The sequence below is a fragment of the Phaseolus vulgaris genome, chromosome 9 (genome assembly GCF_051622355.1).
Source record: "Phaseolus vulgaris cultivar YP4 chromosome 9, ASM5162235v1, whole genome shotgun sequence".
Taxonomy (NCBI): Eukaryota; Viridiplantae; Streptophyta; class Magnoliopsida; order Fabales; family Fabaceae; genus Phaseolus; species Phaseolus vulgaris.
In genome coordinates, this window is record NC_143506.1 from 11,205,624 (window position 1) to 11,224,331 (window position 18,708).

Sequence of the window (18,708 nt, forward strand, 5' to 3'; positions counted from 1 at the left end):
ATTAAAATAAAAATTTATTAATGTGTAAAATTATGTATTTTATTATATGAAGTGTTAAAGTATCACCACTCATTTAAAAATGACTTAGATCCCGAAGTCTATTTCAGACTACATAAACCTTCTTATAATAAGGATAAAGTAGGGATTTTAATATTTAGTTGGTGCAGGAGAAAGCATTGGAGGTATAGAAAGAAATTTCCCAAATAAAAAGGAATCAGAAAAGCAAATAATGTTGGCAACGAGAAGAACACAAGGCTGACAAAATCAGGGTCGTTTCTTCCTGCACCTCTTATTGGACATCCTATGGGTCCGACGGAAAAAGTTATATTGTTATTAAAATTTACATTTCAAATTCTAAAATTAAAAAATGTATTTTTTTATTTACACCTTCTAGAATGTAAAATTATTTTCAAATCTACACTTTCTAGATTTTATAATTCTTCTTTCATATTCTATAATTCGAAAATACCTTTTATATTCTATAATCTAAAAGTATCTTTTAATTTTCATAATCCGAAATGTATTTTTTTAAAAAATTATTATGAATTAAAGAATCTTGAAAATTTTTTCAAAACATTCATTTTAAAATAAAAAATACCAGTAAAAATATTTTTAAAACTTTTAAAAATATAAGTTGCCACAAGAAACTATGAAGATACAAGAAAGAGAATAAGATGAGTGTTTCTTCCTACACCTCTACATTTTTCTTCTTGCACCTCTATATTCTTCAAAAATACCGAAATTACTCTTTACAGTTTTGGTGTTTCCAGACTAGTGGTTCCGTAAACAAAAAATATTTCCAAAATAGAAAATCCAGAAGATAAAAAATCATTCTAGAACATGTTTTCCATAACACATTTTATTTTGATTTCTGGATTGTAGAGGTGCAGGAAGAAGTTGTCGAATAAGAGTTGTTGTCTGGGCCAAGCGTTATTGGGTTCAGCCGCTAAGAAAGCAGTTATGTTCTTTTACATGCCAAAGCCATTTTTAATAATTAGCTAATTTTATTGGATTTTGTATTTGATAATATAACTGACTAACAAATTTTGATCTGAAAGTGATTATAAAAAAATTACTCATCCGAAAAAATAAATTAAGTTTCTTCTTTTGCCTTCTTCTTTGTTTATCTTACTTTTGCTCGTCAATGTAACGTAAGTCTGGGCTTAATTCCTAATACAAAATAAATATCAAAAAGTTGTTTCGCTTCATGCTTCCTTTCTTATGCATTTGTTTATTCCTTTGTCGATTTATGATTGGAGTTAATTATTAAATTTCTAATGAACTTGGGAATTAAAAAAGAATATGATGAGTTTGTTTAATTTACATTTAGTTAATCTTAATTTATTTCATTTTTTTTACTTGGAAGATTGATGTCTCGAATGTAAAATATATATATATATATATATATAAATATATTTATAGATTCTCTAATAAAATTTAATTAATAAGATTATGATAGATTTTAAATATTATTTTAAGAAAGTAAAATTTGTCTCTAATTCAATCTTATAAAATTATCTTTTTTAAAAAAAATATTATATATTTTAAAAAGGATTAATCACAACTTTTTAAATTATTTTAAATGGGTATTTTTTATAAATATTATTTATAATAAAATCTACATTTTACGGGTATAAGATAAAATGATTATATTTGTGAGTATTTGTTTTTAGAAAGTCACATACAAAAATATAATGGTAATAATGTCAATCAAAGATACGGAAGGAGAAAAAAACAAACACTAAATGGTCAAAAGCGTCGTTTTGTCATCCCAATATGAATGAACACTAACTTAATGAACGTTATTACGTTAGAGTCACAGTAAAAGGAGACGCAACTAGAATCAGTGAATGTGACGTTAACCTTATGCAAAATTAAAGTGTAGCATCGGCTAAACCGGCATAAAGTAAATGATTTTTTATTTATTTAAAATCTATAGAAGATTAAGCCGACACTAAATACACAATAAAATAAAATAAATCTAACAAAGGTTATATTGAGAAAGTAACAAACATATCCACACATATACAATTATATATCCAGTTTGTTGTTTTAGTTTTAAGTTTTTGGTAAAACCCTATAAAAAAAGGGGAACAACTCTTTGTTGTAAGTGTGATATACAATAACAAAAATAAAAATAAAGAGTGATAGTGTCAGTCAAAGACACGCAAGGAGGAAGAAACAAACATTAAATGGTCAAAAGCGTTGTTTTGGCGTCCCAACATGAATGGACACTAACTTAATGGGGTTTTTTTTATCATCATGGGACTATTTTTTTTACTTTTTACCAAAATAGGGTCCGTTTAAAAAAAATTACAAATTTGGGGCAAGTCGTGCCAGTTTGGCATGACTTCATATGCATAACTCGTCCCAATTTGACACGATTCTGTCATGTCATACTGAATTCTGCCACATCATATTTTTATTTTATTTTTAAAATTTTATTATTTATATATTGGGTAGTAAGTTATGTAATGTTAAAAATTAATTTGATATCTTGATCATCATCCTCCACGAAGACCTCAACGACAAATACGAAGACCACATTGTGGCACGTCTTCCCATAAATAATTTACTTCTAGTTTAACTTTATATTTTTATTTTATATTTTGTAATGAATCTTACTAATTTGTTTAGTTCTAATTAATCTTTTCTCATCATTACGTGTTATGTAAAATCATTCACTCTCAAGCTATTTATTTTACAAATTCAAAACAATAATTCTCTATTTATTTTTCAAATACAATAAATTTTCATTTATCTATTTATTTCCAAATTCAATAACAATTTTCTTCATTTTTCAATTAATCAAATAATTAAGTTATTGTATTACATTACCGTCAAACATGACCCATACACGATTATCCAATTTTTTGTTCCTTAAAACTAACACTCTTAGAAAATTATGCATCAAATTAATTTTTAACATTTCATAACTTACTACCAATATATAAACAATAAAATTTAAAAAAAAATAAAAAAAAATTATGACGTGGCAGAAGTCGTGTCAAGTTGGCACGACTTCAATATGACATGGCAGAGTCGTGTCAAATTGGGACGAGTTGTGCATATGAAGTCGTGCCAAATTGGCACGACTTGCCCAAATTTGTAATTTTTTTTAAATAGATCCCATTTTGGTAAAAAGCAAAAAAAAAACAAAAAACCCCATGATGGTCAAAAAACCACTTAATGGACGTTATTACATTAGAATCACAGTAAAAGGAGACACAACTAGAGTCAGTTAATGTGACGTTAACCTTATACAAAATGAAAATGTAGTATCAGCTAAATCAACATAAAGTAAATGATTATTTTTTGTATTTAAAATTAATCGACACTAAATAAACAATAAAATAAAATAAAAAACAAAGATTATATATTGAGAAAAAAAATGCACATATACAAATATATATACAATAGAAATAAAAAGATATTTTCCTTTTTACCTTCTTGCTTTTCTTTATTCTTCTCCAATCGTTTGGGATTTATAAAATTTATGTCATTGGAGTGAGAATCCAAAGTTTCGTGAATTAAAACAACATTTTACTATAAATAAAATAAAATCGTTTTCGTTGGATTATGAGAATCGAAGTTTCTTGAATATTTACGATAAAACAAATATATTTTATCCATTTTTATATATCATAATTATTTATATTCATGTGAAGTCAAATGTTATATGAAAATCATTCCACTGAAAAAATATTTCTCATACCCATCTTGTAATATTTTTTCTCAACAACGTGAAAGGCAAAGGAAAAAGTGAATGAAAACATCAAACTATTCTCTTAAATTTATTATGATATAAAAAAGTGTCCTATGTTTTATTAACATAAGCTGAAATAATGAGAGAAAAGTTTAAATTATAGTAGTTTTTCATTCTTCATTCTTGGAATGATCCAAAGACAAGAAAAATCTGAAAAGGAGTCACCACCATGATACCCCTCTGGAAGTGGATAACAAGAAGAACATCTCTCAAACAGAAAACAGAACAATGGACACACTTGCATTGCTCAAAAAGCCCTGAAAGTTATGAATTTTAACTAGTTTTCTTACCTGACTCACCAAAGTTACGGAAAACTTTTGTTTTGGACATGCATGCTCCTCTGCAAAACATGTAACATGTGATCCTGCTTGCTCAAAGAATTAAAAAGTTATCTCTATTTTTTTTAATCTTTGGATTCAAAGCACAGCCAGCAGGAGAAACATATGCAACCATGTCAACACATCCACAAATCAATACCAAAGAAAAAAATCATGAGCCTCTCTAGAGACAAGTTGAATAGAAATTAATAAATAAAATATTCACAAAACAATAATAGTTAAATGAAAGGTCAACTTCACTCACGTGCTCTACAGTTCATCTTCTTGCTCTCCCTCACACTCTTTACGTTTCTCTCCTTTTTTTTTCCATTAATTTAACTACACAGATAATAGAAAATAAGTTCATGATATCACACTCAACTTCACCTTACACCCACAACAAATACTAATATTTATAATAAAAAAAATAAAAAAAAAATAAAAACTCCTTAATAAAAATATAAGCAAAATACAAAATGTTAAAATAATTTTGCTTTCAATGTTCTGCTGCATAATTATGACAATAATTTTAACTGAATAGTAAAAACTTTACTAAGTTGATCATACTCTGCATAATTATGACAATAATTTTAACTGAATAGTAAAAACTTTACTAAGTTGATCATATTTGAAGTTTTTTACTACACCCTTAGTATCCCTTCATTTTTTTTTTATTAGCAAGTATCCCTTCATTCTTTTGCTACTTGTCTATTCTTTTGCTACTTGTCTATGTTGTGCATTAATGACACATCTGTCTTACCTAGTTTACTAGATATTGATGGGGTTAAGATTAGAGATGACCACTTATTGATTGCTTATAATACTAAATCGACTTGGATGCAGCAAAATATAGTGGCTTGGTCAGTGGTGTTCATATTTTAACTAGTCTAAATCAATAAATAATGTTCAAGACAAAGGAAGAGAAAAACTTTATGCAAGAAAACAGTCACTATGCCACACTTACAAAGCCTAAAGAAAAAAACTAGGTTTAAGGTACTGTTTGTTTGTTTAAGGTAAAGTTGAAAAAAAATAATACTATTTTTAATAAATTAATCTTTATAATATAATTTACTTTTATTAATAATTACATTTTATAAATAAATAATTAAAATAATGAATAAATGTTAATGTTTTATTTTAATTAAATATTAAAATAAAGTACTTTATTTGATATTAAAATTTAAATTATTTTATTATCATTTTAAAGTTTAAATTTTTATATATTAAAATTTATAATAATTTATTTATTTATTTTAATTTACAATTTATTTTAATTTTGTTTACATTTTTAAAATTTAGTTTTTGCATTACATTTTTAAAAAAAATAAAAATAAATTATAAACAATAATAATAAATATAAATATAAATTATATTTTTTGTAATAATTAAAATAATTTTATTAAATAATAATATTAACAATAATAAAAAATAATTTTAATTTTGATTTGGTTTTATAAAAAAATATGTATTTATAAAATTTTAATTAACTAAAATTTACACAAAAATATCTCATGTTTACATATTTAATAATTTTTAAATATAAGAATAAATTTGTAAACTTACATTTTTATCAATTAAAAAAATATAATTTCAATCATGCCAATCACATCATTCACAAACTTTCATAAATTTTCCATTTTATTTACCTTAATCCAAACACCTAACTTTCTTTACACTTTCCTTTCAAATCCACTATCTAATCCAAACAAAGCATAAAGGTGTCTAGTGAGTGTAGTCCATAGGGTTAGGTACTCAAGAGGAACAAAAGAGGAGATCTTGGTGTGTTAAAGTCAAAAGTGATTATTATAACATACAAAACCGGATAATGTTGTCTGCGAGATATGTGTTTGGATTAAGAAAATGATTGTTTGGATTGATGAATGAATGCGTGAGGATTAAAGAGAAAAATAGAGTTATTTAGATTAGAGTATGTTAGAGTGAATTTGTAAAATAATATTATAAAATTTGTAAGTGTTGTGATGATTGTGAAAGATTTTTAAATTTTTTTAAAATGTATAAAATGTAAGTTTACAAATTTGATAAATATAATAAAATTTAAAAAATATAAAAGAATTTAGAAATATAGATTAGAATTAAAATAAACTTAAATTAAAAAATTAATATTAAATATCAATAAAAATACATATTAATAATTAAAATTAAAATTAATTTATTATTTATTTTATTATAATATAAATTTAATATTAATAATTAATAAAAAATTATAAATGTTATATATATATATATATATTGAAATATAATTTGTATATATAATTAGTATATTTTTTGTTTTCTATTGCATGTTACATTCCTCGTTCTTTTATAAAATATTTTTTTTGAAATTTATTTATTTCTTTATCTTATTACAATACTATATTATTTATTATAATAATTTCTTTCTTTCTCTAAATTTATGTTAACAGTTAAGCGTTCGAAAATTACTTTCTTATGTGCATTTTTTTTTCATGTGGATGTAGTCCTAGTTGACAACTCGGCGTCCATGACTGTAGAAAAAATATTGAAAGAAATAAACGGACATCTAACTTGTTTTTTAAACTTGTTTTCTAAGGAGAGTCATTATATTGCACGATTATCATTTCATATACTTAATATACAACAAAATATATTATTATTTTATTTTAAATTTTTATTTATATTTATTATTATCATCCAAATATAATATTTTATCATTAAAAAGAATTGTTAGGCAATTGTTTGAAAAATATCTCTTGACAATTAAGGTTTTGTAAATAAGCATACGAAAAACTTTTTTAATAATAAAATATGATATTTTAAGTGAGATAATAAGTGTCTAAATAAAAAAAAATATTATTTAAAATTTAAAGAAATTACAACTTAATAACGAAGCATAAATGATGAGAGCAAAAAAAATATACGACTATAAGTTATGTTTGGAGAGAGAGTACTGCAATATTTTTTTTCACTTAAAAAATTATAGTTATAAAATTGTTGTGGTTTTCCATATATAAGTACTCAAATTCAAATTAATTGTGCAATGATTATATAAAATAAACAGGTAGACAAAACCTCAGTTCTTGAAAAAGAATGTGGTCAATGAGTTATTTTTCTTTTTCAAAAATAATCAAAGGAGAACTATTTTTTAATATTAAAATATTTAATTAAAATATAAATTAAATAATTTAATCAATCAATCAATAAATAAAATAAGCTGACAGATTATTGTATAAGAAAGATTGAAGCACATAAAAATAATAGTACAAGTGGCTTGGAAGAAATAAGATGCAGCCACTAAACATGTGCAGGAAAAATGGAGTTATGAAATATTTGCATACTCCTTGAGTTGCAGGTAACCATGATGGGCTTCATTCGATTCATTTTGATCTTATGTTTCCTCCTTCCTCATTTTCATGACATCCTATGCAACATTGATTCAGACAGAGATGCCCTTCTTTCTTTCAAATCCCAATTGAGAGATCCAAAGAATTACCTGTCTAGTTGGACTTCAGGTTCCAATCCCTGCATCTGGAACGGTGTCACCTGCTCCGAAGTTGGAGAGAGGGTCCAATATCTCGCTCTATCAGAACTTCACCTTTCTGGCAAACTACCTGCTCGGCTTTCCAACCTCACTTACCTTAATTCGCTCGACCTTTCCGGCAACAATCTTCATGGTGAAATTCCCCACGAGTTGGGTCATCTCCAACGTCTACAAAATTTAGACTTGTCAAACAATAAGCTCACAGGTAAAGTACCTCCATCATTAGGTAACCTCTTTTCTATGAAGAGTCTTGTCCTGGCAAGGAATCGCTTTGAGGGTGAGATTCCAACTGAACTCGGTAATCTCTCTAGTCTTTCCTACCTAGCACTTTCAGACAACTACTTCTCTGGGGAGCTTCCAAGCTCTTTAGTGAATATGTCTAGCGATCTCAAACTATTCCATGTTGGACATAACTGGTTAACCGGCAACATTCCACCAGGAATTAAGAAATTTCAAAATCTCCTCTCCTTGTCCTTTGAAAATAATTTTTTCAGTGGAGAGTTACCATCAGAAATGGGAGCTCTACAGAGGCTGCAGAATATTGACATACACGGGAACAGATTGTCCGGGCAAATTTCAGACATTTTTTGCAATATAACAAATCTGTATACCCTTGCAATGGGAAATAATCAGTTCTCGGGAAGAATTCCCACAAGTATTAGACAATGCAAGGTGTTATTTTCTCTTGACTTGAGAATGAATAGGCTTAGAGGGACCATACCAAAGGAGATCTTTCAGCTTTCTTATTTAACATCCTTGAATTTAGCAGGAAATTCCTTGCATGGTTCGCTTCCTCCCGAGGTCGGCACCATGACACAACTTGAGACCTTGGATTTATCATCAAACAATCTCGTTGGCCCTATTCCGGTAAGTTTAGAAAACCTCCATTATCTACAGAAATTAAATTTGTCTTTCAACCATTTGGAAGGGGAGGTTCCTGTGAAAGGTCTGTTTACGAACCTTACCAAATTTGATCTTCGAGGTAACAATCAACTATGTAGCCTTAACAAGGAAATTGTGCAAAATTCGGGAGTACTCCGGTGTGTTGTTGGAAAAAAGAAAAGAAAAATCTTACTCCCTATCATACTTGCAGTAGTTGGTGCTACTGCTTTGTTCATTTCAATGCTCTTTCTGTTTTGGACAATAAAGAAGGAAAGAAAGGAGAGGAAAACCATTGTGTCATCTGAACCTTTCAGGGGGTTGCCTCAAAATATAACTTACGGTGACATTCGGAGAGCTACAGACAATTTTGCAGCTGAAAACTTAATTGGAAAAGGAGTTTTTGGCTCTGTGTACAAGGGTGTGTTCAGCTTAAGCGCTGGGGAAACCGCCACCCTTGCTGTCAAATCCTGGACCTGCAACAAAGCAAAGCGTCTAAGAGTTTTAATGCGGAATGTGAAGCTTTGAAAAATGTTAGGCATCGGAACTTGGTGAAGGTTATCACTTCTTGCTCCAGCCTTGATTATAATGGGGAGGAATTTAAGGCCCTTGTCATGCAATTCATGCCCAATGGAAACTTGGACTTGAAAATACACACAGGAGATGAAGAGTCAGGATCCATTCTAACCTTGATGCAAAGATTGAGCATTGCCATTGATGTTGCTTCAGCTGTGGAGTACTTGCACCATGACTGTCATTCACCAATAGCTCATTGTGATCTGAAACCTGCCAATGTCCTTCTAGATGAAAACATGACTGCACATGTTGTAGATTTTGGATTGGCAAGGTTTCTGTCTCAAAGCACATCAGAGAAGCAGAGTAGCACTCTAGCACTGAAAGGATCAATTGGCTACATTGCCCCAGGTACACATTAACACTTTGCTTTCTATAAAGAATAATCGAGTTTTTTTTTTTTTTTTTTTGTAGTTTCCTTTTACTTGCTATTTGTGCATAAGTGAGATACACGCACTTATATGAATAGGGTGATATGTTTCAGAATATGGTTTTGGAAGCAAGGCTTCAACCGAGGGCGATGTGTACAGTTTTGGGATCCTAGTGCTAGAGATGTTCACAGGAAAAAGACCAACTGATGAAATGTTCAAAGAAGGATTAAGCCTCAGCAAATTTGTCTCAGCTATGGATGAGAATGAAGTAGTGATGATGGGTGGTGCTAGAAGGCTGATTGAGGATTATGGATATTCAAAACAAAGCTCAAACAGTGATGATCACAGCAGTGGCTTTGACAGCAACACACATTGGATGCGTAAAGCTGAGGAGTGCATCGCTGATGTGATAAGAGTTGGTCTGAGTTGCACAGCTTATCAACCCAAAGAACGATGGAGCATGAGAGAGGCCTTATCAAAATTGCAAGCCATTAACCACTCTATGCTGCCTTTTTGAGATAATAAGGCTGGACCACCAACCTACATTTACCTTGATGCATTTCTATAGCTTCTATATTAAGTTCTAATAATGGACTTGACTTTAATTGTTTCACACATTTTAATTACTAGTACAATAAACCAACATCTGGACACAGACTTCAGAGTGAATTACCTTTTTATCTTAATTATGATTCTTTTTTAGATATTTAGTTTTTTTTATAGTTTTATGCAATTTAATTTCTGGTTTGACCACAAATTTTCAAGGAGTATTTGTATTTCTTATTATTATCATTATTATTATTAACCATTTGTTTGTTAGAAGGAATCAAACTCAAATTCCATTAGTAAACATAATAATATAACCACTATACTAGTCAAATTTGTTGTCATATTACGATTATTATTGTTATGATGATTATTATTATTATAATTAATATAATAATAAAAATATTAATAATAATTTGGATTTTGATTTTAGAACCAAAGTTTGCTTTGAATTTCGATTTGTAGACTAGTGGAATAGGCAACACTTGTTTGCCTGTTACCTTAGACTAGTAGAATAGGTAACATTTTTTTTTATTGCCTTAGACTAGTAGAATAGGCAACACTTTTTGTCAATGTTTAGGCAACACTTTTTATTGTAAACTTTAGGCCATATTTCTTTATTCATGGTCCGAAAATATGGTCTATAGTGATTTATAAATCACATTTATAAAATGGTTACATTTTCCACTTTTAGGTCACATTTATATGTTTGTGGCCACTTTTAGACCACACTTTTATTGTTTAGTTCACACATTCTAAAGACAACACTTAAAAAATGTGGTATAAATAAACAACGGTTTTACAAATGTGGTATTTGGTAGTCCTTAAACCACACTTGTAAAATCATTGAATTTTCTATGTTTAAGCAACAATTATATAAGTGTTGTCTAGTTCAGTGTTTCCTAAAGTCACAAATGGTGTTAGACGATTGTTTTGTTCAATTTTTTTTCTTGATTCTTTAAGAATTAAGTTCTTGATTAAGAATTGTTTTCTTTGAATATACAAATTGATTGTTGTGTGTTTTCTATATTAAACAAGGAATTCAAATATGAGTTTCTTGCATTTAAGGTTGAAGATAACTTGACCATGGTTTCTGTTTGACGTTTAGAATTTCTCAAATGAAAATTTCTTTCATTTACTGCAATTCCTTTTAATTTTTGCTTTTACATTTCAATTCATGCATTTAATTCCTTTCAATTTCAGTTTGTCTCAATTGCAATATCAATTTTAGGTTTGCTTTGATTTCCAGTCCATTAGATGGTTAGATTCACAACAAAAGTCCGAGGTCATGTTGAAATTGACAACATGCAAAATGAATTGTCATATTAAGCTCATGAAACGCCTAATGTGTTACCAATAATAAAAATTGAACTTGTAGAAGACCTAGTTGACTTCCTCCTTCTTGAAATACTTGATCGTAATGACATCGAACCAATGTTTGATGAGTATAAAAAAGATGTCGACCACTCAAACAAAGTTGATTAAGAACATGACTACAACGACAAAGACAATTTGGACTTCAGTTCCTCGTATTGTTGTTGGGGAACATATTGTGCAATGTTGTAACTTTATTTGGTCCCTGTCTTGGTTATCACCCTATCATAGATCTATGGTATCATCTCATGAAACCACTCCTCAACTATTACATCCCACACTTGGTCCACTAGTTCAGTCCTATTATGCTTTGATAGTCCACCAAACTTGGATTGCACAGTACAACACACTTATGCGCCTTCAGTCCAGACCACCCCTACTCCATTAGTGCATATCATTACTACTTTGAATCTGCACTCAACTTGGGCCCCCAGTGCAATCCACCCTTGCCTCGTTAGTGCGCATTACCCATGCTCCTCAATGCATGATGTTGAGTCCATCTCACCCCTGCTACTTCCGATTATGATCTTCCTACTAAGGAGGTGCTATGTGAAGCTAGTGGAAAGATCATCATACGACCAATGGGTAAAGGTTAAGCTTACTATCTTATTCATATTTCATGCTTAAAAATATAATGCTTAACATTTTGGTTTGTATATTTTGTAGATGGACACCTAATCATCATGTTATTGAGGCGATTAAACAGGCAATTAGGTCACAATTTAGGGCTCCCTACCATCATTATGAAGAAGCCCAACTTAGATGGTAAACTGAATTTAAGGTGAGTTAAATTATTAATTAGAAGGTATTACAATTTAGTCATTCTTCAATATGATCAAATTAAATTATGTGTTCTTCATTTTTCTAGACTAGAGTGACTTGGACCCCATCATGATGAGTGGTAGATTAGAAAGGTCTACAAGTCAAAAGTAAGAAAGCGCCTTTATGAAAAATTAGCAAAACAAGGGTAAAGAGTTCCAAGAAAAATGTGTGAAATTTTGAACTATTGGAATATCTAAAAGTTCAAAGAAAAATCATTCCAAAAGAAAATGAATTGGTCTTTAGCTCAAAGTGCAATTACCTCAAATTACACTTGGACATTGCATTGAGCTTGGTAAGTATTATTCATGACTTGTGTATAGGAAGTTAGATGCAATTATATTAAAGGATATGGATACAAGAGTTATAGAAAAATGCTAATAATAATTGTGTCTTTTCTAATTCTCAGTTCTTTCACTTTAAAGAGGTGAATGACCTTTATTTTGTCTTTGTCTGTTTTGATTATAGTCATGATTGATTGACTCTTTGTTTTCCATTCTCTCTCTTTAGCTAGACCTAGATGAGTGTACTGCTTGTATATAGACTATTTATTTTGTTTTCAATTGAAGAATAGAAGAGATATTCATTCTCACATCCTTTGCCTTCCTTTTACTCTTTTGTTCATCTCTATTCTCTTATGTGTTCATCTATGTTCTATTTTATAATATGGTATTAGAGCTCTGATCAGAGCTCTGGTTGCTACATTTATCCATGGGTGAAGTTGTTGATCCCTCACAAGATTTTTGTTCACCTTACCATGTTAGTTCATGAGATAATTCTTTGTCATCCTTGAATAGAGTTTGTTCTCTTGTTACACAACAAGAGAGACAAATTTATGATGATCAATCCAAGACAATGATTGCTACTAGTAAAGGTTATAAAAAAATGCTACAACCTATGGTAGAGGCGCTGGATATGGAAGAGGACATACTCTCAAAATTTGCAGTCATTATGGAAAAACAGGACATACCATTGATATATGCTATAAAACATGACTTTCCACCTCATTTCAAGTTTAAAAATCAGAACCATGATTAGAGTCATACTAATGTATTTTTTCATAATACAAATTTTAATAATAATGAGTAGAATATTGAAGGTTCAAAGACAAAACTGTAGTCTCAACAAATTGGTTTTACTCCTGAGCAGTATCAAACATTGTTAGCTCTCTTGCAATAGTCCAAGTCCAGTGGCAATATATCTAATCAAGTCTCTATTATTCCTTCCAACATGACAACACAATCTGATAATAAATTTCTTTCTTCCTTCAGTTCTTGGCTTGATAGTGGTGATATTGACCACATTTGTTCATCCTTAACTCATTTCACTTTATATCATCAAATTAATCCTATTTATGTCAAATTACCAAATGGAAATCAATTCATTGCCAATTATTCTAGAACTATTTTTCTCAATCAAAATCATGTCATAGACAATGTTCTATATATTCCTTGTTTCAATTTTAATCTTCTTTCAATAACAAAATTGATTGATAATTTATCTTGTGTTCTTACCTTTAACTCTAATGCTTGTCACATTCAGTACAAGAACTCATTGAAAATAATTGTAAATATTGTAAATATTATTAAATATTATTAATATTATAAATAGTATTAATCTTATTAATAGTATTAATATTATAAATAATAGTAATATTATTATTAATATTATTAAAATCATTAATATTATTAATATTATTAATATTATTTATATTATTAATATTGTTGATATCATTAATATTATTTATATTATTATTATTATTTATATTATCAATATAATTAATACTATTAAGATAATTAATAATATTATTAATATCATTAACAATATTATTATTATTAATATCATTAACAATATTATTATTATTAATATCATTAACAATAATATTATTATTAATATTATTAATTTTATAATGTTAATGGTATGTATACCTATTATTAGTAATGGTTATTATTTATTATTGTTATTTATGAATATTAATTATGATTTTTTATATTATAATAATATTTTTAATATTATGTATATAATTATTATGATTAATATTATTTATATTATTAAAAATTTTAAAACTATTAAGATTATTTATATTCTTAATATTAATATTGTTAATAAAAATATTTATATTAATAATTTATTATAATATTGAATTTATTTTTGGATATAGATTCGTGAGTAAAATTTGTGGATAATGTAAAATTTAGTTACAAATGTAGGTAAAACTAGATTTACCTACAACTCTAGCATAACAAAAAGTCCTCTAGCACTAGCATAATGGAATTCAACAAGTTGCAAATTAATTTTTCTTTCAGCAACATCCTTAACCAATCTTTTCATGGACGTATACAATCATTCTTTCACCTCAGAATTACCAACTCTAAACTCAAGTTCATAACGAAAGTGGGGATTGAGATAATATGTAGCTGCATGCAAAGGTCTATGAAGTTGATTGTTCCATCTTGCATCAATTATTTTTCAAATATTTTCATACAATACCAACTATCATATATTAGAAATAATTTCGCAAATAAGTAATTAAATTTTGAAAGATAAAAGCTATAGAATTTTTACCTTTTCTTAAATTAAAATTGCTCTTAATCTTCTCATTTGCACAATCCATCTTGTCATATATGAAAATATTGCATGCTTCATATTTGAGTCCATTAATTTTAGGACCACCATAAGAGGAGCGATAACTTTGATAGAGGAACTGGTGTAATATGTTCTTTTCCCTCACTTTCTTCATGATCTTCATCAATTATATTTAACTTTCTTTTCTTTAATGAAGCTTGCTTATCTTCTACAACAATTTTATCATCAAATTTTTTATTTATTCTTAAAAAAAAGCACAAGTTTTAGAGTTCTCCTTAGTTCTAGAAAGATGATGCTTGAATCTAAATATTCTTCCACTCATATAGTCTTTGAATAATAATTATATTTCACCTTTTTACCATTTCCATTAATATCTATCTCATGCTTCCATCCAATATCCGATTTATTTCTTGAAGCATTTTTACTTCTACTTTTAATAAATGAAGATGCACTTAAATTGTTCCTAGTTGAATTTGTTCCACTTACCATGAAATATTTTTAAATTAAAAACAAAATTCAATTGAATTTTTTCATAATGTTCACAATATGTACTGCTCCAATCTCTGCGAAATTAAAAAAAAAATGCACCAAGTTTTCCCCAAAATTTGACTTTTTATAAAAAAAAAATATTTTTTCAAAAAATTCTTTAAACTTTTATTAATTTTCAAACTTTGATGACAATTAGTTTGAGATATTTATTACGCATTTAAGTACTTGTGCATAATGTTAATTTGTTTGCAATATCAAAATTCATATGTCTATCTGAATTTGTCTGGTGATACTGTTTATAGGTTTGTGAATTATACACAAAATAATTATAATATAAAAAAACTGACATACGACAAGAGTTATTACTTGAATCGTCGTAGTTTCTAACATTTTAACTAATGTTGTGATTAAGCTTTCAAAATTTGGCTAAAAGCATTGAAAAAACATCCAAGAAACTTATTAAATTTAGTTAACCGACGTATATTTTGGTTAAATTGAAGAAATTTTTTTGTTTATAACTAGTTTTTAGGAACTGTTCTTCAAAGTGCAAGCCACCTTATTATTGACTCTTGACTCTGACTTTAGCAGTAAAGTTAGAAAAACCACACATTAAAGTTCTTACTTTATTTTTGTTTAGTTGTATGCCAGACTTGGCTATTTGTTTAGAATTTATAGTAATTTGATTCGATGTGACACACCACCTAACGAGTTTTATTTTCTCCAATACTGTGTCCAGTGCTGTAGGGTGAAGACCTAGTCAGCGACGGGATTTTCACGCGTCTCTCTATCATCTTCAAAAATACCTCTTCTCATTATTAAACCTTCCAATTCTCAAACTTCCAATTAGCCACACACAAAAATGGCTTTCCTTGCTTTCTCCAAACTCATGTCTTTTCCTGCTCTTTTAGCAATTCTTTTACTGCTCATCTCCTTCGACCTGGGAGCTGCTGCCCAACCTGACATTAAACCTGGTACGTTACTGTTAATTTTACTACAATACTAAGAAGTTTAAGAAGGTTAAGAATGTTCTTATTATTTATTTGTTCACTTTTTACTGGTGCAGGGCGAAAACTTTTCCAATGTGGCGGCGGCTCCCCCTTGCCTGTTCGCTTAACGCGTCCCTCTGTCCGGCCGTAGAGGATATTAACCCCCGCCACGGAGGGGAAAATAATGAATACCCAACACCCAATCTACATCCAACTATTGGAGATGTTGCCATCGTTTTCATTTATGTGATTTCATACCAGTTGTAAAATTACTTTTAAGCATATAAGTCATTACATCTATGTAATTGCAATAATAATAGGTATGCCTTGGATACTGAAAATTTCCCCCAACTCTGTGTGTATTAGTGTTATCTGGCAACCACGTAGTGGCCAGATCTCTATTCAGCCAATAAAATTCCCATTCTCGTTTCCTTCTCTAAACGCTGATAGCAAAACACTGCACAATTATGTCAGAGAAACTTGTTGCGATAAAAAAAATATGCTCTTTATTGCTAGTTGGAATGAATATGTTCATCAAATCAGGATTTATTAACTCCTATGTTAGGTGAGACAGTGAGTTTTTGAAGCAATAAGTTGTCATTTGGTAATTGAATCATAGTTATCCTCAACGTAGATTTTTGGGCGAATAATAACACAGTGATCAGTAGCTATCGGATTTATTTTTGGTTTTGGAAGAATGGTCGCACATCTTGGCAAGAGAACTAGTTTGCAGAACCACATATTTAGTAGATAATTTCACGCAGAAGTCATTACCAGTGCAATTATTTAGTAGATAATATTAAACTGTGTTTGACCCGTTCAATTCATGTCCCATTAAGTTGTAGGATTTCTGACACCTTCTGATCCACTCAAAAACATTATAATAGAAAAGATGATTTTTTTTTATTAATTACATTTTTTTTGTAATTTATAAGTTATTTTAAAACTAAATAATTCAATTACTCATTTCTGAATATGCTTGCTGAATTAATCTATTTTGAATTACTGGATTACTTGAAATATATCACTTATTAGATTAAACTGTTTTTGTTTTTAATTTTTTAGTTTATGCAAAATAAAAAAAAATTAAAAAAAAAACATAGTTGCATATTTTATCGTTAAACTTTTATACTTTTCCTAATTTTATCATTCTATCTGCTGCCAAATTAAACTCTTGCGCTTTTGTAAATTTTGTCGATCAACTTTCTATTTCGGGAATTTTGAACTTTCAATTTAGTGAATTTTATAATTAAGTTTTCAGTTTTGTAAAACTTCACTATCTAAATTTCAAAAATTATATACATTTTATTTTCTGTCTTGAATGTGAATTTACGCCTTGATCTTCAACCGAAAAGATCGTAAAGAACTCGAAACCAAGATGATGGAAAAAGAGAGGATTGAAGAAATCGAGTTCCACTATTCTTGTAAAGACGTCAAAGTCTACGATTACCCCTTATTCAAAATCTGGACGTCATCCTATAAGAAAATGATAAAAAATGGTAAGAAGAAGAGATTATAGTATATTACATCACTTCTTCATGTATAGTAAATATATAAGAAGTTTCTCTCCCCAAATTACAATATTAGATAAAATACTAATCATGAGATTCTATCATTATTAAATTAATTAAATTAATTGTGCATATAATTGAGTACAATATTGCATACAATAATTACATATAATTTGATAATTATTATTTCCTTAATACTCCCAAGTAGTTGGTAGGTGAAGATCATGAACCCACAATTGTGTCGTAGCGTCAAAAAATCGTTCCTTGTCCAGGGCCTTCGTAACATAAGAAGGATGGATTATCCCAACTTTTAATTTTTCTCGCACAATGTAGCAGTTTATTTCAATGTGTTTTGTGCGTTCATGAAATACGAGTTTGCTGTTATATGTAATGTCGTTTGATTGTCACAGAAAAATTGAGTTGGCAAGTTACATGACAAGTATTTAACATTGCGCGGTATTCTGCTTCTGCTGATGATCTTGATACGTTTGTCTGTTTTTTTTTACTTCCTTAAGATAATAGAAGAACCCAGAAAAATGCAATACCTAGATACTGATATCCGAGTTGTCTGACAACCTCCCCTAACGATCATTGTCCTGGAGATCCTTTGATGTACTTTAGGACTTGAATTGCAGCGCGGCATCTAACCGTGAGGTATATTAACTGTCCCACGAGTTGTCTGTATTTGACTGGATCCTTTAATAACTCTCCATCGTCTGGTGTGAGTTTTAGGTATTGTTCTATTGGAAATTTGTTTGGAGGAGCACATGTGAGTCCTGTATCCTGCAAAATATAAAGCGCATATTTTTTTTTTAGAGATGTAAATACCAACTTTGGAACAAAAAATTCAATCCCTAAAAAATATTTTAGGTCTCCAAGATCTTTAATGCGAAATTGTTGTAATAGACAACCTTTAACATACTGAATTTCTGTCAAATCATTTTCCGTTAAAAGAATATCATCCAGCAATAAAT

General features: G+C 28.9%; 2 protein-coding genes and 1 long non-coding RNA gene across 3 annotated transcripts; all 3 read left to right on the plus strand.

The window, feature by feature from the left end:
• The first annotated feature begins 7,366 nt into the window (after positions 1-7,366).
• Positions 7,367-10,087, plus strand: LOC137822913 (putative receptor-like protein kinase At3g47110). Its single transcript, XM_068627938.2, has 2 exons — positions 7,367-9,403; positions 9,537-10,087. Exons 1-2 carry the CDS (start codon positions 9,094-9,096, stop codon positions 9,938-9,940), a joined length of 714 nt encoding a protein of 237 aa, XP_068484039.2. The 5' UTR covers positions 7,367-9,093; the 3' UTR covers positions 9,941-10,087.
• LOC150025159 (uncharacterized) lies at positions 7,418-9,007 on the plus strand. Its single transcript, XM_090295946.1, has one exon. It carries the CDS (start codon positions 7,418-7,420, stop codon positions 9,005-9,007), a length of 1,590 nt encoding a protein of 529 aa, XP_090152072.1.
• A 5,791-nt stretch (positions 10,088-15,878) lies between the features above and the next one.
• LOC137821784 (uncharacterized) lies at positions 15,879-16,664 on the plus strand. Its single transcript, XR_011082879.1, has 2 exons — positions 15,879-16,208; positions 16,301-16,664. It is a non-coding gene; the product is annotated as an uncharacterized LOC137821784 (long non-coding RNA).
• Positions 16,665-18,708: the final 2,044 nt, after the last annotated feature.